Source organism: Ascidia mentula, chromosome 9, assembly GCF_947561715.1.
Source record: "Ascidia mentula chromosome 9, kaAscMent1.1, whole genome shotgun sequence".
Classification (NCBI taxonomy): domain Eukaryota; kingdom Metazoa; phylum Chordata; class Ascidiacea; order Phlebobranchia; family Ascidiidae; genus Ascidia; species Ascidia mentula.
The window spans coordinates 5,832,225-5,851,242 of NC_138574.1; the positions used below are offsets into that span (position 1 = coordinate 5,832,225).

The 19,018-nt window shown below is 35.3% G+C and overlaps 3 protein-coding genes across 5 annotated transcripts; all 3 read right to left on the reverse strand.

The window, feature by feature from the left end:
• Positions 1-4,153: 4,153 nt before the first annotated feature.
• On the reverse strand, positions 4,154-5,617 carry LOC145914437 (luciferin 4-monooxygenase-like). Its single transcript, XM_083002267.1, has 2 exons — positions 5,189-5,617; positions 4,154-5,104 (listed from the first exon to the last, which is right to left on the reverse strand). Exons 1-2 carry the CDS (start codon positions 5,615-5,617, stop codon positions 4,154-4,156), a joined length of 1,380 nt encoding a protein of 459 aa, XP_082858393.1.
• Positions 5,618-6,176: 559 nt separating this feature from the next.
• LOC145914270 (putative 4-coumarate--CoA ligase 1) lies at positions 6,177-11,164 on the reverse strand. Of its 2 annotated transcripts, none has more exons than XM_083002074.1 (12): positions 10,992-11,164; positions 10,228-10,438; positions 10,021-10,127; positions 9,616-9,688; positions 9,234-9,366; positions 8,961-9,126; positions 8,668-8,836; positions 8,417-8,514; positions 7,857-7,928; positions 7,644-7,799; positions 7,126-7,288; positions 6,177-7,018 (listed from the first exon to the last, which is right to left on the reverse strand). In XM_083002074.1, exons 1-12 carry the CDS (start codon positions 11,091-11,093, stop codon positions 6,894-6,896), a joined length of 1,575 nt encoding a protein of 524 aa, XP_082858200.1. In that variant the 5' UTR covers positions 11,094-11,164; the 3' UTR covers positions 6,177-6,893. The 2 variants fall into 2 exon arrangements, with proteins under 2 accessions (XP_082858200.1, XP_082858201.1); XM_083002075.1 differs by having other exon boundaries at positions 7,857-7,924; positions 8,413-8,514.
• A 581-nt stretch (positions 11,165-11,745) lies between these two features.
• Positions 11,746-17,368, reverse strand: LOC145914271 (uncharacterized). Of its 2 annotated transcripts, none has more exons than XM_083002076.1 (12): positions 16,800-17,368; positions 16,000-16,210; positions 15,816-15,922; positions 15,486-15,558; positions 15,127-15,259; positions 14,800-14,965; positions 14,568-14,736; positions 14,156-14,253; positions 13,899-13,970; positions 13,686-13,841; positions 13,303-13,465; positions 11,746-13,206 (listed from the first exon to the last, which is right to left on the reverse strand). In XM_083002076.1, exons 1-12 carry the CDS (start codon positions 16,899-16,901, stop codon positions 13,082-13,084), a joined length of 1,575 nt encoding a protein of 524 aa, XP_082858202.1. In that variant the 5' UTR covers positions 16,902-17,368; the 3' UTR covers positions 11,746-13,081. The 2 variants fall into 2 exon arrangements, with proteins under 2 accessions (XP_082858202.1, XP_082858203.1); XM_083002077.1 differs by having other exon boundaries at positions 13,899-13,966; positions 14,152-14,253.
• Between the last annotated feature and the right edge of the window lie 1,650 nt (positions 17,369-19,018).

A 19,018-nucleotide genomic window follows, 5' to 3' on the forward strand; every position in this document is an offset into this window, starting at 1 on the left:
GGTCCTTTACCCTTAAAGGCCTGAACCTTGGGGCTAGAATTTAGCAATCTCCTTTCTTCTGGTTTCGAACTAATCAATCTTCAATTAATATTTACAATTTTATTCTTAAAATGTTCCAATATGAAGACACAAGACACGCTACGTTAACTTCAATCCTTTTAACATAAGCAGTTTACGTGGCAACCTATAGGTTATAGAATAGAATGCCTTACCCCGTCCTTACGGTGAACCGAGGCAGGAAAACTGTGCATTTGTCAAGCAATAGTAGCAGACTAGAATGACCCACTACAACACAGTAAGAGGAAACAATTTACGATGTCACATGAACTAACATTTATCCGTTCACATGAAAACAGGATTTACTTAATTTTTTATAATTTAGCTTGGTAATTATAAGAACGTTGCACTCCTCTGATGGCAGGCTGTCTATCGCGCACCGTATCATGATATGTATAAATATATCGCTGTGCTGACGTTTTCCTACTGTTGATTTCCGTTTCATTGCTGCGACCGGCGCCAAGTGCAAAGCTTCATTTGTTTGTGGCAATATTTTCCTGGTAATCAAAGGACGTATTTTGTTGGCAAAATTTATACATCCTGTGGTTTTCCGATAAAATCCACTGCTGAAAACATTTTATATTTCAACAAATTTTCGTGTTTAACAGAGGCCGGTAATGGAAAAAGTTCTTTTCTAAAAATACATTCAGAGGCAGAAGAGCCAGCTGCACTGATGAGAACTCACGGGACGATATATTGTTTCCATCACTATCTGCAGCTAAAATATATTTAATTGTAGAAAGCTCATGACGTGTATTTAATTTTATTTTTTATTTTTTTTATATTATTATTTTCAACTATAAAAATTTTGACAAGCAATCTGGAGCTTTGCTTGGCCATAGAGTTTCCACCTTGATTTCTCCGTAAGGTTGCACCTAGTTTGGTGCCCAAAGGATGACGGTGATTGTGTAGTCACCACAAAGTGGAAGTCTTTGCTTGGCCGTTTGGTCAGCAAAGTCGTCTGATAGTCACACAACCTGCACTGATGAGACCTTTTAGGTCGAAACAGTGGCCATATGTCTGCAGCTTATACACAATATAAAAAAAAATTGGAAAAAAAGATTATGTTAACAAAAAACAATTCATATTGGGGAATGTCCGCACTCGTTATATTCTGAGGTTGAATTAACAACTTCAAAAGGCAAAAACAGTTGCTCGCAAAGATTTTTTTGTGAAAAGCATTTCCTAGAAAAGAGTTAGTCTTGAGATATGAATTGTTTGTTTCGCGAAACAACGCGTTTTTTCCGCTTTCTTGTCCAATTATTTGTCGAAATGTTTCCTTTGCTTGTGAGATTAGATCTAAGGGTTTTACAATATGTCATCTGCAATGCATGAACAGTTTAGTTCTTGATCTGGACAGTGCGAACACCCTTTGTCCACTTTTACAGTCCAATTGTCCCGCCAGTTCAATTTTGTATGATTTTTGTCCCGAATGTTTGATCACCGCTGTACTGGAACCTCGTTTAAAGTATACGTAAAAACACGACTGGAATTCAATTCAACACTGAAATAATGCCACTTTTTTCTCAGGCCGTATTAGTCCATCTCCGTTCCATTATTTAGCTGTTAGTAAGCGAATACTTTTGAGCTCCTGCAAATAATATTCGGCCCTGCTTTAAAAACATCACAAAAGAAATTCAAGAAATGCTCTTGTTTTGACCAAGTATTTGTTATGTGTGATAACATAAGCATAAAAGCTACCACACACAAATCACAAAAAATAATGCTTTTCGTCGTTTACGTTGAAAACTCTATCGTTGCTGACGGTTATTTGCAAAATTAATAGATGCTTGTTTTAGGACAGGCAATGTGATGAATTAAAAGGTTGTTTACTGATATTTCCAACAAAATATTCAAGAATTTAACTTCAAACAAACGACTTAGGATTACTTGCAAGAAATTGTTAGAAAATCTTTGTTGGCCATGAGGAAAACAGGGGATTCAAAGTATACAAACTTCCATTTGTCAGAATCATACAGATGTATTTACATAGGTTTTTGTTTATTAGCAACCAGTTTCTGTTTTCCGGGAGGCTCACTTCGTCTCTTCATCAAGTATGTCAGCCACCTCATCTAGTTCTATCAATGCAAAACAAAACAATAAAAGTTTTCAGTTTATCCTTACACAAGGAGGCCAGAGGTAAGATGCTGGACATACCAAGCAGAAGTTTTAACAGTTGCAGAATCATCAACTTCATGATGTGGCCAAGAGGGCTGTTAAGAAATGAGATGGATGCGATTTACAATAATTGCATCTGTCCAGTCGATTACGCCGTTGCCATGACGATTGACAAAGCGGAATTAAACGTGTAGCTACAGGATTCCAGAGAATTGTGCTGTTGGATAAAAATTCGTTGTTATTTTATTTGATTTAATCAACAAAACAATTGCAACGCATAATTAACACTTTTAAAGGCACTAATCGTCTTTATTCAATTTCGCATCCAATGCATTGAAGTATGTAAATCACCACCAAACTATGCTATGTGTGATGCTGTAGAGAAGGGTTTCTCAAACTTATTTGGCCGCGGACCCCATTTTGTGAACCTGCTTTTTCTTGGATCTCCTGTCTTACGTCATATCATTTTGCAACGTAATCAGCGTTACAAACAATATCAACAATAACGAATATCAACAATAGCGATGAATGTCAATACTTACGTCATAGTCCCGTAGTAAAAGAAACGAAAGAAAGAAAACATTGTAAACAACATGAAAGTCACAAGATACAAGGCTAGTGTAAGAACCATTTAAAATTATAGTAATTGTATAATGTATGTATTGTAAAGCTTACGAAACCACTCCAGTTATGAATCACTGCAGTGATCACTGCTTACGCACTGTATAAAACGTACCAATTGTTTGTTTTTTTGCGGTCATTAAGGACCCCCGTGCCGTCGATGGTGACCCCGGTTTGGGAACCCCGGCTGTATAGAGCATTTGTTCTTACGAAAGATGCACGCGTGCGAGAACTGATCGTAGGCATGGGGGAGAGGTATTTAGGTTTCGACATATAACCAACTGCATTCTATTTGAATTAATAGAAGTGATTGGTGAAAATGTTAAGACTTATAGCTGTATAAAGAAAGGGTTTATAAACTTTTGTAACTCAAAAAATTTATTTACAAAAAATTGTTTTCTGGTAGTCACGGTCACTGCAGGAAGCTAAAGCAAATCAAAATGCAATTTGTCGTCATAAATATATAAATCAAAATTTATTGCAGTTGTATAAGATAAAACCCAGATAAACCAACAACATTCCAACACTTCCATCATAGTTATTGGTTTAGCTGGGGACGGGGTGCGAAAACAAAGAAACGAATACCCAAACCGATTTCGAATACACAAGGTTGGAGCCTGCGAAAAAACATTTAAAAATAGAATTGAAGTCTCACGTGAAAAGTTCTAAAACATTCCGAAAGTGTTGCCCATAAAAAGGGTTGTGATCATTCTATGGGTCAACATTAGATAGTTTGTGATATTTTTTCTTGTGATTTCTAAACAGAGCTTCAATGAGATGGAAAAGATTTTTAAAGACCTTAGCACCAACAAACCGATTCAAATAGACAGAACATTAACATGTTTACTTTGTCAATACTTGCAGCAAATGCAACAGGTTGATGCCCTCATGGTTCAAGATACATTGAAAGGCAATAACCTGACATATGAAGTCAACACAACATACTACTGATCACCTATACGTTACATGGTTAACGATCGTAGGAACACGTTTTTGTGGTTTAAAAACAGATGTTTGAGAGCTACCCATTGGTATGCAGAGCCCTATAAAAAATGCAACTTTTTTGATGAAAACAGTTTGCAGAACTCTTTATAGCATATTAGCAAAGATATACATGGAAAACTAATGCATGCATTTCCATGCATTGAACACAAAAGGCCCAATAGCATTATTCGCTCATTCATCATATACATGCGTTTGTAGGAAAAGGTACTGCAACGAATTTACAATAATAGTCATACCATCACATATTACAAAACTATACATACGTTACAGATAACAAGAAAGTTGCTTCGAATCAATCTCCAAACAGCGGCATTTTAAAAACAAATGTGTGTTCTTAAATGCTTGAGTGTCCTTAAAAATGGGTTTTTAGAATATTTTTATTTGGTTTTCCGAGACCCGCAGTCTTCGGAATATGAACAATGAACTCCAACCCACCGAAGAGTTGCTGATATTCTGCCACTTGTGAGTTGAAAAATTTAAGCAACTCTTCCTCGGTGAGACTTTTTGCCGCCTCGTTATAAACTGGATGAGCTGTACGAACAACAACTGCTTCCGCCACATGTGGATGAGACAAAAGTATTTCTTCGAGCTGGGCTGGAAAAACTTCCATATTTCCTCGAGTTTTGATGACGTTTTTAAGTCTGTCAACTACGTACACGAACCCTTGCTGGTCATAATATCCCAAGTCTCCTGTCCGACACCAACCACATTCGTCCATCACTGCTTTAGTTGCCTTCTTGTTGTTTAAATATCCTTTGAAAACGCAAGGACTCTTCACACAAAGTTCTCCATGTTTTCCAGCACCGAGTTCTGTTTCGTTGTCGACGTCGATCACTTTAAGCTGAACATTAGGGAAAAGCATTCCTGCACTTTCGAATGGAGTTTGTTTATTTGGAGTACATGCAAAAAGCCCAAATTCAGATCCTGCATAACCACTGGTCACTATAACATTAAACTTATCACTTGCTTTCTGCATCAAACCTTTTGGTGTTGAAGCTCCACCTACTAGTATATACCTTAAGCTGTTGTTCCTTTCCAGATTTGCTTCGTTTGTCATTCTGTTGAAACTAACGAAGTTGCTCATGATGACGCCATTTGCCTCATGACTTTTTACGCAGTGACCAAACAACTCGGGTGGGAGACTTGTTGTGACAATATGTTTCACTCCCAAAACAACGTAAAGAAAACAACTCCAGTATGCAAACATGTGTGGTTGTTTACAAACTGTTATTATACATTCACCGGATTGAAGGCCTAAAATAAATTTCCAAAGTGCAATATAATGTTGCTTAATACTGCTCTTCTGGCAAACTTTATTGTATTTACGTTTCTCGACGTTTCGGCTATTATGCAACAGCCTTCATCAGGAGGAAGTATCTAAGTCTACCACAGTGGACACCACTCGGTGACAATATTTCTTCCAGCGCCTTCTATTAAAAGATTCGTCATTCGTCTTGAAATAATCACAGGCGTAAATATCAACTTGTTCAATTACGTTTTCCAACTCCTGCATTACTTTTTGTTTTTCGCAAATACAAAACTTTGCTTTAACCTGTCTCAGTTGTTGTGCAATATCTTTTGATACAGCGTTGATATTGCAAGCAGCCAGTGTAGCCTTGCACAAAATAGTCCCAGACACCAACGGAAAACATTTTGGATGGAAATCAACCACCAAGCCAACGACATCGCCCCTCATTACTCCAACAGAACTGAGTTTAAGTGCAACATCAATGGACTGCTGACGGAGTTTGCTAAATGTCCACGATTGATTGTCGTAAGGATCCACCATAGCCACAGCTGTTCCGAAGTGTTCCATTTTTTCCAAAGCATATTGAGCGACTGGAACTTGGGGAATCTGAAGATCTGAGAATTTTAGAGAAAATTAGTACATACACTTAAGCGGTTGGTGTAGGCTATATTGTACAACTATAACGACAGAATAAGGATATTTTTTGTCTGATCGTTTGCACAAAAACCCCTTGCTAAAGGTATTTCCACATAACTTTAAAAAACACGCAAGTTACAGTATATTTTACGCTTGTCTACTGTATCTCGTCAGCTGCTAAAAACGCCCACCCACATTGTAACAAGTTTGTCAACTACAACACTTCTTCGCGACTGTTTGCACACAGGTATACATCGGCATCTGAAAAAAAAGGCAGACAACTTACCAGCTTAGTTAATTTTGCTCCGCTAGTAACACTATATCAGCAACTAAGCAGACCACGGAAATTTTTACGGTGTAAGCTCTGAAGTTATCGCCTGCAATTTAAAGTTTGCAAGACTGGTTGTTCGCTCACCCCTTCAGCTCTCCACCAAGGCCCGGCCTGGCCCAACACCAATCAGACCACTTTTTTGTAGTAGTCTGTTGACACTACAAAAGCTTTAATCATTTGAGCATAGTATAATTTGTTTCACAGATGCACTATACACGAGTCAAAACACAATAATTTTTCTGTGGTAAAAATATGAAAGTAAAAGATTGTTTTTTAGATGGAGTTAACTGTAAGTAACACCAAAAAACAATGACAGCAATTACAACACAAAAAATTAAAAGTAGCACCTATAATTATTGCATACTAACAAATAAACAATTATAACATTTAAATTGCACCCATATATGTTGACAATTGCTTTGTGAAGAAAACTTGAACTTATTGAAAAGGATTACACTTATAGATTCGACACAATGTCATCTACAAAACACATTTTAAAGGCATACATTAAACTACAATACACATAAGCACCACAGATTTTAGATATTTTCAATACAAATCAAGTTCTTCAGTAAACGGTTGTTTCCAACTCAACATGTTTTTACATAGTTGTCCCTTCATCCTGATTAATAGTATGTAAATTAACTTTGTGATCAGTTTTCAATCCACATCATTTGGTTTCATAATCATTGCACATCCAAGTGTTAGTCAAAACCATGTATTTCATGAAAGCTAATGCAACAATTAAATAATGCCTTTAAATTATTGGTAAAGTATAACCTAGATACATTTTCAGTCAAACAATTCTGTACAGAGGATTTAGTTAACTGCAATATGATAGATTTAAGTACAACAATTTGCATACACAAGTGAGGATCAAAGTTTTGCGAGTTTTTCTTTTTCTCTCAATTCTCTTCGTAAAATTTTTCCACTTGCACTTTTCGGTATGACGTCACAAAAGACGATACCACCATGAAGGTATTTGTATGAGGAAACCCGACCTACATGGAAATTTGTAATTAGTTAGATTACTAATTAGTTTTACATAGATTTGGATTTGTCAGATTAATATATTCAAACCAAATCATAGGCAATGCACGTTAACAACCTTTGATAAACTGATGAATGTTTTCAGCAGTCACAGACTTGTTGTTGACAACCAGGAATGCTTTGGGGACTTCCCCACTTTCTAGATGTGGAACTCCAATCACTGCCACATCTGTGATGCATGGGTGGCTTAATAATAATTCTTCAAGTTCAGCGGGAGCAACCTAAAAATCATTTCTTGTCATTAGCATATCCTTACACACAAAATATAAAACTTTTAGCCATACAACAACAAATAACAAAAAGCAATTGTTTAAACCAGTGATTCCCAGCTGGGCACCATTTGTAACTTTTAAGGTTGCCGCTAGCTTTTCTCCATGTATTTACTATGGACATTTTTGTTACACTGATGGTTATATTTTGATGTGCTGCACTGCATAATCTTTTTGTATTTTGCAGGGGTTACACTGGGAATAGCAGGTCTAATAAGACATTATAAGTTAACTTTTTATTGGTGGATTTATTATTATGCCACACATTACAAAACTTGGGGTAAATTTACAATTAAATGGTTTCAACCTGAAATCCTTTGACTTTTATTAGCTCCTTTAGTCGATCCACAATAAAAACATGTCCATATTTATCAAAGTAACCAATATCTCCTGTATGAAACCACCCGTCCACATCTATACAACTCCTTGTGGCTTCAGGATTCTTGTAATACCCTTTCATTACCTTCAACACAAAACCCAGGGTCAAAAGATGGAAAATTAAACACAATAAACATTTTACCTGTGGTCCTTTCACACAAATTTCCCCAGTTTCTTCACATTCAAGGTCTTCACCAGTGTCTGTGTTCACTACCTATGTCAACAAAACATATTTTAAAACACTTATGAAAAGGTCTTAATATTGTGGATATTGATCTAAACCAGCTAGTGTGTATACTTCTAAAAGGTTGTGTGTCTCCCAGGCATTTTAACCTTATATTTTGGCCTGTACTGAATTGAAACTTTGTCAGTTTGTCCCTGGGAATATAGATAGACAAACTGACATCAAGTTGGTGTTTTTGCATTTGGATATTATATGAGACAATTTTGAAACCTTGTTTTGATTTTTATTGAGTCAAAAAAAACTGCACTGATTTCAGGTATAGTTTTGTTTACCTTAAGCTGTTAAAAAAATGGCAAGAAATGCTGGTAATACATAGGTCATACATGCTTAACAAGCAATGGTTTAAATAATTAACATGATCCAACAAATCTCCATGACCTTAAGTTACATTTTATAATATTTGTTGCCAAAAAGGTAGCCAAATTGTAATGTGCAATAAGTCTGAATAGTTGACATGCCTTGAGTAATGTATTTGGGGTGACTTTTCCAATTGAACGAATGGGAACTTGATCATCAAGCGTTGCAGTTAATGGAACTGCTTCTGTCAGCCCCCATCCTACAACAAAGCAAAAAAAAGTTTTTAAATCTACGATTTTTTTTTAAATAAACTGAAAGACTAACGTCTTCAGGTGAAAAATTTAAATAAACCACAAACTTTAAATCACATACTCCACCAAGCAGAGTTTCCTAATATTGTATGTAAGCAAACCTTGCACAACTTTAACTTTCATTTTTTTCATTACATCAACACCCACAACATCAGGAAGTGGTGCAGCACCGGAGTTGATTTGAACCAGAGAGGTTGTGTCATATTTTGATAGCAGATCACTGTTATAAACAGCAAGCACCATGGGAGGTACTGCACATAACCTAGTGACCTAACACAGAAAAAGGGTATTTTATATGATACAATACAGATACTAACAATTGACCCAGATGACACAATGTCACCAGATTATATTTGATGTGATGTTATTTGACATCCATATTTTATCTTTTTACCTTGTATTTTTCAACACTTTGTAAAAATGATTCAACAGAAAATCTTCTTTGTATGACAACTTTAATTCCCTGCATCAAGTTGGAGAATATCATCATTGTACCATAAATATGAAATAAAGGAAGAACCAGATAGAAACAATCTTTCTTGGATATAAAGAATGACACTCTAAAACAAAGTTGATTTAATAAAATATCTAATTGATCTTATGCTTAAAATTTTTAACAAAACACCCACATTTGGAAAAGTGTAGTGTGTATAACCTAGGTTATTACCCGGTTAAAGTAGTAATAGCAACCATATTGCGATGAGTTAACATAACTCCTTTTGGAAGTCCAGTTGTTCCACTTGAGTATGGAAGATAACATGGTGTTTCCTTTGGATCCAGTCGGACATCGAACGGGAAATCTACATTATAAAAACAGGTATTAGAACAAACTGGTGTCAAACATTCTCAGAGGAGATGTATATTTGGAATAAATTGTAGGAAACAGGGTACAAAGAAATGTTTGACAATATAAAGTCTGATCAAATCAATTTAAAATAAACAAAAAAAGCATTAAATGCAAAACTTTATTTCTGAAAGATGCTTGACATTGCAACAAGAAAAACAAATTTACATGCAGCAAATATTTAAATTACAATAAATTTATTTACCCTTTCTGTCAGTTTCTTCTATAATATTGGGAACTGAGAGATATGAATCGTGATGCTCAGCAGTAAAAATGTGCTAAAAAAAGAATCTAATAGTTGAACTTATCTGCATGACAAGGCATCAATGAAAGTATTAAAGTATTCCTTTTTAAATAACTTGGTAAGTTTCACCTTCAATACTACAAATAAACACTCCAACAAAAATATCAATGAAAACTATTATTTATCATAGCTTTGAAACCAATTAAAGAATCAACTACAATTTCAGGACAGACAAAATTATATATATCAGAAGCAAAAAATTGAAGATGGAAGAAAATACTTAATAAGTGCTGTATTTATGTTTTCTGAGAAAAAAAATGTGCACTAATATCAGAGAGGAACAATGAAAAAAAATGTATTATATACCTTAATAGTTTTAACATGCTTAGCAACTTGTATCATCGTTTCAAGTCCCCAATTTTCCACAAAGACAATAGATGGTTGTGAATGCATAAATTGCTTTGTAATTTCCTCTGCATTTGCAGAACATGAAAGTTCAGAAAATAAGAAAATCAAATATTAATAATTAGTAGTAAGTATTTGTATTTTATGATAAAACAACTTAATACTTACCTGCAGTGTAATTGGGATTGCATGTAGTAAGCATGGCACCACATGCAATTGCAGCAACAACAACTATTGGATATTCTGGACGATTGCCAAGAGCCACAGCAATAACATCACCTCTCTTAACCCCCAGATTTGCCAGACCTCCAGCACATCGTAGGATACTCTCATACACATCTTTTGCAGTATATGATTTTCCATTATTATCAGCATCAATCTAAGATAAGAGAAATAAAGCAACAAAAAATTATCATACTCTTAGTTTCAAATCCAACAATTAATACTAAATCATGACAAAGTTTTTGTCATTGTTTTTGGTCTAGATTATTTAGGCTAAAAAAACGTAGGTTTGTTTTGTGAAAAAATAAATCACAGAAAGTACACTTAATTTGCAATTCAGTGCAGTCACCAACCCCCAATACACAATGTATTCAGAACCAGATGTCTTACAACTATTTTGGCAGCTCCACCGGCCCTTGCAAACCCTCACTGTGTGCTGTCTTAATGCAGCTGCAACCATTTTTTTTCATTGAGCAATAGCAGTCCCCTAGCAATTGTTTTTGGCAAACTAGCAATACTGCAGTCAGCATGTGCATTAAGGCAGATGACGTCTAAAACTCATTTTTTAGGATTTAATTGTTTGATTTTTATCGTTTTATCTGTTTCAATAAACTTTGTAGCAAAAATCCTCCGCAAAAATCGCAAACTTTTCAATCTGGTAGATATTAGCATAGTATATACAACATGTACGCATTTTGACTAAGACTTACCAATGCCACCTCATTCCCATGCAGCTGGAGATTACTCAACACACAATCGCTAAAAGAGACGTCAGGGAGTAAAACATCGGGGTAGGGGCTTCGAAGAATCATCTTGAAATGAACAATTCCGGTATGATATCATGGGATTTTTCTACCCGTGAATTTACTACTACAGTTCGTTGCGAGCCAAGGTGGCCTTTTCCAATGTCATTGCTCAAATATTTGCACTGATGCGTGCAAAAAACATCCATGCGTGACAAAATGCATTGAATCATGAACTTGATCAAACCAATTACCAAAAACTTCCTGATCTGACGATCAGACGTCCGGTTTCTTTGAAATCTTTCAGCGTTCCTATATGATTAGATTTGGTGTCAAAGTGCAACAGATATGTGTACATAAGCCCCTTTTCAACTTGCGTTGAGTCGATTCTATTGTAGCGCTTTAAAATTAAAAAAATTAAAAACTACAATATACGTCTCAGTTCTTAATCTTTTTGACCTTGTCGGCACCCTTTTGAAATCACCAAACCAATTTTATAATTTAGATAAAAATTGAAGGACAGTTACGAGCTGTCTTCCCGCAATTGATATGCGGTTATTGTTTAGGAGAGGTTATCTCAGATATTGTATTTCATATTCCAAACATGCAAACATGCAGTCGGTAAAAAACAGTGGTTCTCAAATTTATAGGGTCACGTCACATTTGGATCTTTTGGATACCTTTGTGGCACATGAAATTGTTTCGTACACTTTGTTTGCAAATAAGGCTTTATTAAACGCCACCATAGGAATTAATAATGTAAGCACACACACAACATCTTATATATGTAAAGTACTGTAAGGTTTGGACCTCACCTCACAGTTTATTATCAGGCTATGGGAATAAATCCCAAGCCGGCGAATAGCTTGTAGAGTCTCAGTAATAATAGCAGTGTCTTCACACACACATAACTTCGATGTGTGCTGGCTGACAATATCCTGTATTTTGTGTTCTTGTATTATATTACTTAGAGCGGTTCGTGGTATCACGTGACATTATTGACCAATCAGCTCTCAGTAAGGAGAGCTTTAAAAAGCCCAGTTTAGACCGGTAAATTCATTCTATTTGATTCCATTCGATTCTACTTGTTTTATCGTATTACTGATAGCTGATTGGTGAATAATGTCACGTGATAACACGAACCGCTCTAAGTAATATAATACAAGAACACAAAATACAGGATATTGTCAGCCAGCACACATCGAAGTTATGTGTGTGTGAACCGGGTATAGGTGATTCACGTGTGTCTCGTATTATCTGGGACGCATTGAAATGGTTAGTTTAATGCAAGAGTTTGTATCTTGTGATAACATTTTATATGGTAAACAGGATATTAAATGAATAACTTTACTCGAGAACATTCGATGGCTAAATCATTTAGGTCACATTATGGAATAATGCAATACTTGTGCAACGCTGCACATAAAACATTACGCAATATAAACACTGCTTTCTGTGACGTATGTTACAGTACCAACGTCTTAAACAATAAGAAAACACTGACCAGCTGGTTGAGGTAAAAAAATGTTCTTTCAGAAATTTAGAAACAGGCAAAACGTTCATGCTTTAGCATGGCTTGTTACGAATGTACAAGGCAATAGTAATCTAATCCAAGAATTACGGAAAGTCAAACGGCGGGAAACATAGAGATATTACACACAGTTTGATAAATATTGGTAAAACTGGGAAGATTATCCACATTTCGATAACCTGTAAAAACATGATTCAATACCTTATTGTCCACAGTCATAGCAAATCACAAAAATTATGAAACAAATTACAACAGCTACTTCAAAGAGAAAGTCAAATACTTGCATAATCTTTGATTGGAATGAAGAAGTAAAATAACCTGAGACTTAATTGATACAGACACGTATGACAATACATTGCATTTATACCAGAACTAAAGTAATTTTTGTAGTTTTGTAGAACACAAATCTACATACCACACTATGTTCTACCCGTTACAGTCATGGTGTCAACTTTGTGATAGCGCTTAGTATCTTGTGCATATTCACCCCTTTCCCACATCAGGCAAGCTGGAAAGCTTTGTGGGATCAAAGTTTTGCGAGTTTTTCTTTTTCTCTCAATTCTCTTCGCAAAATTTTTCCACTTGCACTCTTCGGTATGACGTCACAAAAGACGATGCCACCATGAAGGTATTTGTATGAAGAAACCCGACCTACACGGAAACTTGTTACAGCTGCAGATTGCAGAATACAAATATACTGTATTTAAACCTTGTACTTTTAACAATTTTTAAATTTAAACCACAGACCTTTGATAAACTGATGAATGTCTTCAGCAGTCACAGACTTGTTGTTGACAACTAGGAATGCTTTAGGGACTTCCCCACTTTCTGGATGTGGAATTCCAATTACTGCCACATCTGTGATGCATGGGTGGCTCAACAATAATTCTTCAAGTTCAGCAGGAGCAACCTAAAAAATCGTTTGATTATTAAGTCAATAGGAGTAAAATATATTATTGGTACACATTGTTGAATCATTCAATATAAAACAGTAATACATGTTTTACTAAACTGTTGTTGAAAAATAGTTCAAAATGCATTTATTTGCTTCAACTTAAACTGACTCAGTTTTACTGGATCACACAACAAAGTGTTATGGGTAACCACACAATTATTCGTCAACAGCCAACCTGAAATCCTTTGACTTTTATTAGCTCCTTTAGTCGATCCACAATAAAAACATGTCCATATTTATCAAAGTAACCAATATCTCCTGTATGAAACCACCCGTCCACATCTATACAACTCCTTGTGGCTTCAGGATTCTTGTAATACCCTTTCATTACCTTCAACACAAAACCCAGGGTCAAAAGATGGAAAAATAAACACAATAAACATTTTACCTGTGGTCCTTTCACACAAATTTCCCCAGTTTCTTCATATTCAAGGTCTTTACCAGTGTCTGTGTTTACTACCTGCAAAAACAGAACATTCAATTTTGTTGCAAAAGTACCAGGAATGTTAAATACTTCAAAAAAGAAAACAGCAAATTGATAAAATGCTAACAATAACAATGCTATGCATGATAAACAACATGCAAAACTTATTTGGTAACCTAAAACTAGCTTGTTTATGCAAGTAATACATTAAGTTCACATGCCTTGAGCAACGTATTTCGAGTGACTTTACCAACTGAACGTATAGGAACTTGCTCATTAGTAGTTGCAGTTAAAGGAACTCCCTCAGTCAATCCCCATGCTGCAATGGAAAAAATACACTATTAATATTAGATAATCCTGTGGTTCTCCACTTAGGGGATTTTGTATTTGCAAGAGAGGAATTTTACTCAAAAATGCAATTGGAAATTTTCTTCATGATACTACAGCACCTTGATTTTGCAGCTTATGTTTTAACAAGTGAATAATAGCATTTGTGAGAGTGAGGAGTGAGATAACTAGTAAGACCAAAATAAGTTTATTTCCTTATTATACCAATATAAATACAGTTTTATGACTAAAATTTCAGTAATAATAGTTAAAAGTGTCCGAAAATTAAAAAAAGGTTGATGATACCTTGCCCTATTTTAATCTTTAGTTTTTTCATCACTTCAACTGCCACAACATCAGGAAGTGGTGCAGCTCCAGAGTTAATGTGGACTAGAGAAGAAGTGTCATATTTTGACAGCAGAGCACTGTTGTAAACAGCAAGTACCATTGGAGGAACGGCACATGACCTGGTGACCTAAAACAGAAAATGGAATGAAATAATGTGATGTTAATTGACATTCATATTTAGTTTTGCCACCTTGTATGTTTCAACACTTTGTAAAAATGATTCAACAGAAAATCTTCTTTGTATGACAACTTTAACGCCCAGCATCAAGTTGGAAAATATCATCATTGTACCATAAATATGAAATAAAGGCACAACCAGATAGAAACAATCATTGTTGGACATAAAGAATGACACTCTAAAACAAAGTTGTTGATTTTGATTGTAAAATAAAATGCTTTTGAAATATAAATTTGTATGTACTTAACTTTTGAAACTTAATATTCTTATGCACAAATATGTAATGAATTTCAACATCATTTTTTCCACATAATTATGAGGCATGTAAGATGGGTTTACCCAGTTAAAGTTGTAACAGCAATCAAATTGCGATGAGTTAACATAACTCCTTTTGGAAGTCCAGTTGTTCCACTTGAGTATAGAAGATAACATGGTGTTTCCTTTGGATCCAGTCTAACATCGAATGGAAAATCTTCAACAACAAATATATTAGCTAAATAATATGAAATGTTCGGGTATGTGCATTTCGCTCAAAACTGCCCAAACAAAAAAATTAGGACAATTAAACAATAATCATATTGACAGTATGAAATTAATTAGATGAAGTCATACAACAAACAAACAAACAAACAATAATATACATTTACGATAAATGTGATGTAGTTTGTACTGCAATACTAAAGGTAAAATGATTTTACCTTTTCTGTCAGTTTTTGCAACAATATCGTGAACTGATGTAAATGAATTGTGGTGCTCAGCAGTAAAAATATGCTGAAATAGGCAACATAAACAACATTCAGCATTTTGCTCACAATTAAAATAACTTATTGCATAACAGTGTATAAATATTAAATTACATTAATAAAATTAAGGAACCAAATGTTAAAACCTTTGAGTAACAAAAACCAACTACGAATTATTGCACGGAAGTCAAAAAAGCAATTGACAAAATTGTAATGATAACAATGCTGTGAATCAAATAAAAATTTTAAAAAATACTGTAGTAGGGCAATGAATAAAATTTTTACCTTAATACTTTTAACTTGTTGGGCAACTTGCATCATTGTTTCAAGTTTTAAATTTTCCACAAAAACGACAGATGGTTGTGAGTTCTGAAACTGCTTTGTTATTTCCTCTGCAAACAACATGCAAGTAATAAATAAAACTTTTTAGTCATGCCACACAAAATGTAAACACAATTACAAGGCATACCTGCAGTGTAATTGGGATTGCATGTAGTAAGCATGGCACCACATGCAATGGCAGCAACAACAACTATTGGAAATTCTGGACAATTGCCAAGAGCCACGGCAACAACATCACCTTTCTTAACTCCCAGATTTGCCAGGCCTCCAGCACATCGTAGGATACTCTCATACACGTCTTTTGCAGTATATGATTTTCCATTATTATCAGCATCAATCTATGTGAGAGAGTCAAAAATATAATGCTCTGCATATTTAAGTAAAGCTTAACTAGATCATCAGGTTTGGCTTATTTTTTCCTAGTCGTCATTCACAATTTTTTTTCTAGTGTTTTGGTACACAACTACATTGAAAACTAACGGCCTTGTAAACAATTGATTTAACAAAAAAATCTGGGAAACCATTTTATATAACATAGATACTAAACCCTTTTTAGCTTTCAAAAAAAAATATTATTGTGCACTGACAATACACAATAGGTTAGCTTGCTTACACTGTGTTGCACATAAAATGTTTTGTTGGAATCTCTGGAAAGTTTAGCCTATGATATATTTTTTGTGAAAAACGTCGCTACCTCGTAAGGTGGCCGAGTAACCCGCGTTCAAAGTTTTGTCAACTGGCGATTTTCGTTTGTCAACTAACATCCCTCTGGTCATTTTTGCAAAGTTGGAAATAACTTGTAAAGAGAATAAAGAAAATGTTTGGGTTGCACAGTTTTGCAAGAAACCTTCTGTATGGTATATACGTAAAAGATTGCCTAGTCTGCACACAACTAACATTCACCACACAACCCCAATCAGGTCTCACCAATGCAACTTCATCTCCATGCTTCTGAAGTTTGCTCAACACATGTTCGCTAAAAGTCGTTTCGGGAAGCAAAATATCGGGATAATGGCTCTGAAGAATCATCTTGGGACTAATCTCTTCAATATGCTATCACGGAAATTTTACTTGCATAAATGTTAAGCGCAACAGCTTGGATCATTATTTGAGCACCAAGCCATTTCAAAGTTGCTTGGTGCATTATACGCACTGAAGCGTGCTACAACCATCCATGCGTGATTTTTGACAGGTATGAGTAAATTCTTGCAACATTGCAAAATTCTTGGTGTGGGGACCAATTTGCAGGTATTCGGATTGTCCCCCATTATGCAATGACCCTATTGGCGCAGACGTAATGAGTCTGTGGAAGGCCAAAGGCCTGTTGGCTGACAATTGCTTGATCGCAGGATTGGTAAACAGTTTCACCCAAAATAACAATTGATTGTCTGGCTTGTGGGAATAAATCCCTAACCTGAAAATAGCTTGATGCGCCTCAGTAATAATATCAATAATGTAGAATCGAATTGAACATGAACTGTTTTGAACATGCAATGACTGCGATTTAAACAGCAGATCGCGTGAAAAGAGCTACAAAAGCTGAAGTGGAAAAAGGCAACGTTGCGCAACCACAAACTTGTCTTTGTCCGCTGCAGCAGGAATGCTAAAACGTTTTACAGTAATACACGGGTTTCGTTAACCGACGGCCAATTGGATTTATGTCAGGAAATTTACCCAATTTTGTGGTGTATAATGATGATGACCTGTATATCTTGGCAGCAGAATTATGACCTTTTTTAGGGTTTAATTTTCTTTAACTCGACTGGTCTGTCTTAAAACACATTATTCATCAGTATATTAATATAAAAAAATAAGCACGCAAGTCCAGAGAAGAACATTTCTTAGAAATAAGATTGCGCATATAAGCCTCTGCGCATACAGCAGTGGTAAATTTTGCTACAACAACACCGGAACTGAATCGGGTCGTATACACAAAGCACTACTGGAAAGTCTCTAAAAATGCTTCGTCGTGCTTCCCATTCTACACGCGGATCATTATCTTATTTGACGTCATGCCTTACTTTTTCTCACTGTTGCGAAAAAATAATTTTAGCCGCGTAAATGACGCGTGTCATTACTCAAAACAATTCTAAAAATGCGACAAAAAAGATTACGTAAACAGGAAAATTGTGTGAAATAAAACCGTGGGTACGTCATAAATACATCGATCGCGTTCAGTTATAAAATCGAAACATGTTTGTGTAATTTGGTTAAAAACGTTTCTCTGCAAGAGTCTGCGAGATAACTTCTTTCAGATCTTCAGAACAATGTTAAACAGGATTATGCAAGTTAAATAAAACAGACAATAATTTGTTTGCATGCATATTGTCTTATTACATAAACTTTTGTTCGGATTTTTTGCATATTGTCTTTCTCATACATGTTTGAAATACTAAAATAAAATTGTGTTTCTTTTACATTGTTTGCTCGCTCGTATACAGTCCCTTCTGCCTTGCAAAGTTGTTTTTGCATCTTGGGTATTTGTGAACTTGCTTTCAGAAGTGTCAGAAATTAGCATGGAAATCACTTCCGCGCCGAAAATTGTTAAGTTTAAAATATTTGAATAGTAAAAAGGTATTTCCCGAATGCGAAAATCATCTCAAATCGTATTTTGAGTTATAACTATTGTGAAACCCTTCCCAGTAAATCCTGAGGTCAATCTTAAGTGTGTCAACCCGATAAGCTATATTACACCAATGTGTCCAGTTACCATATAGGCTACGCTTAAACTGAAAAGACATGAAAATGTTTTGCATGACTCACCGGTTGTCCATTTCGATACTAAGCCATGCATTTATAAAACTAATCTGGCTGTAATGCGACCCTAAAAGAGTGAACACGGTGTGCAACAACTTTTTTTGGTCGTATAAAAGTAATAAAAACTACCACAATACGAGGAAAATATAAGCGTAAATGTTTAACTATTTAAACCCACGTAAATGTGAACGTCGCCTATAATTTCCTCTTCGTGAATGTGAAGGTCGTACTTTACAACAATATACCCGCTCAATCTACTAAGCTCCCGTATAGATGTTGTGTGTTTAAACCTCGGTGGGAACTTCATTTTCAAACCTCGATCCGACTTGACTGGAAAAAGAGACTTTGATTCAGTTTGCCTCAAATGCCTTCACAGCGGTATATAAGAT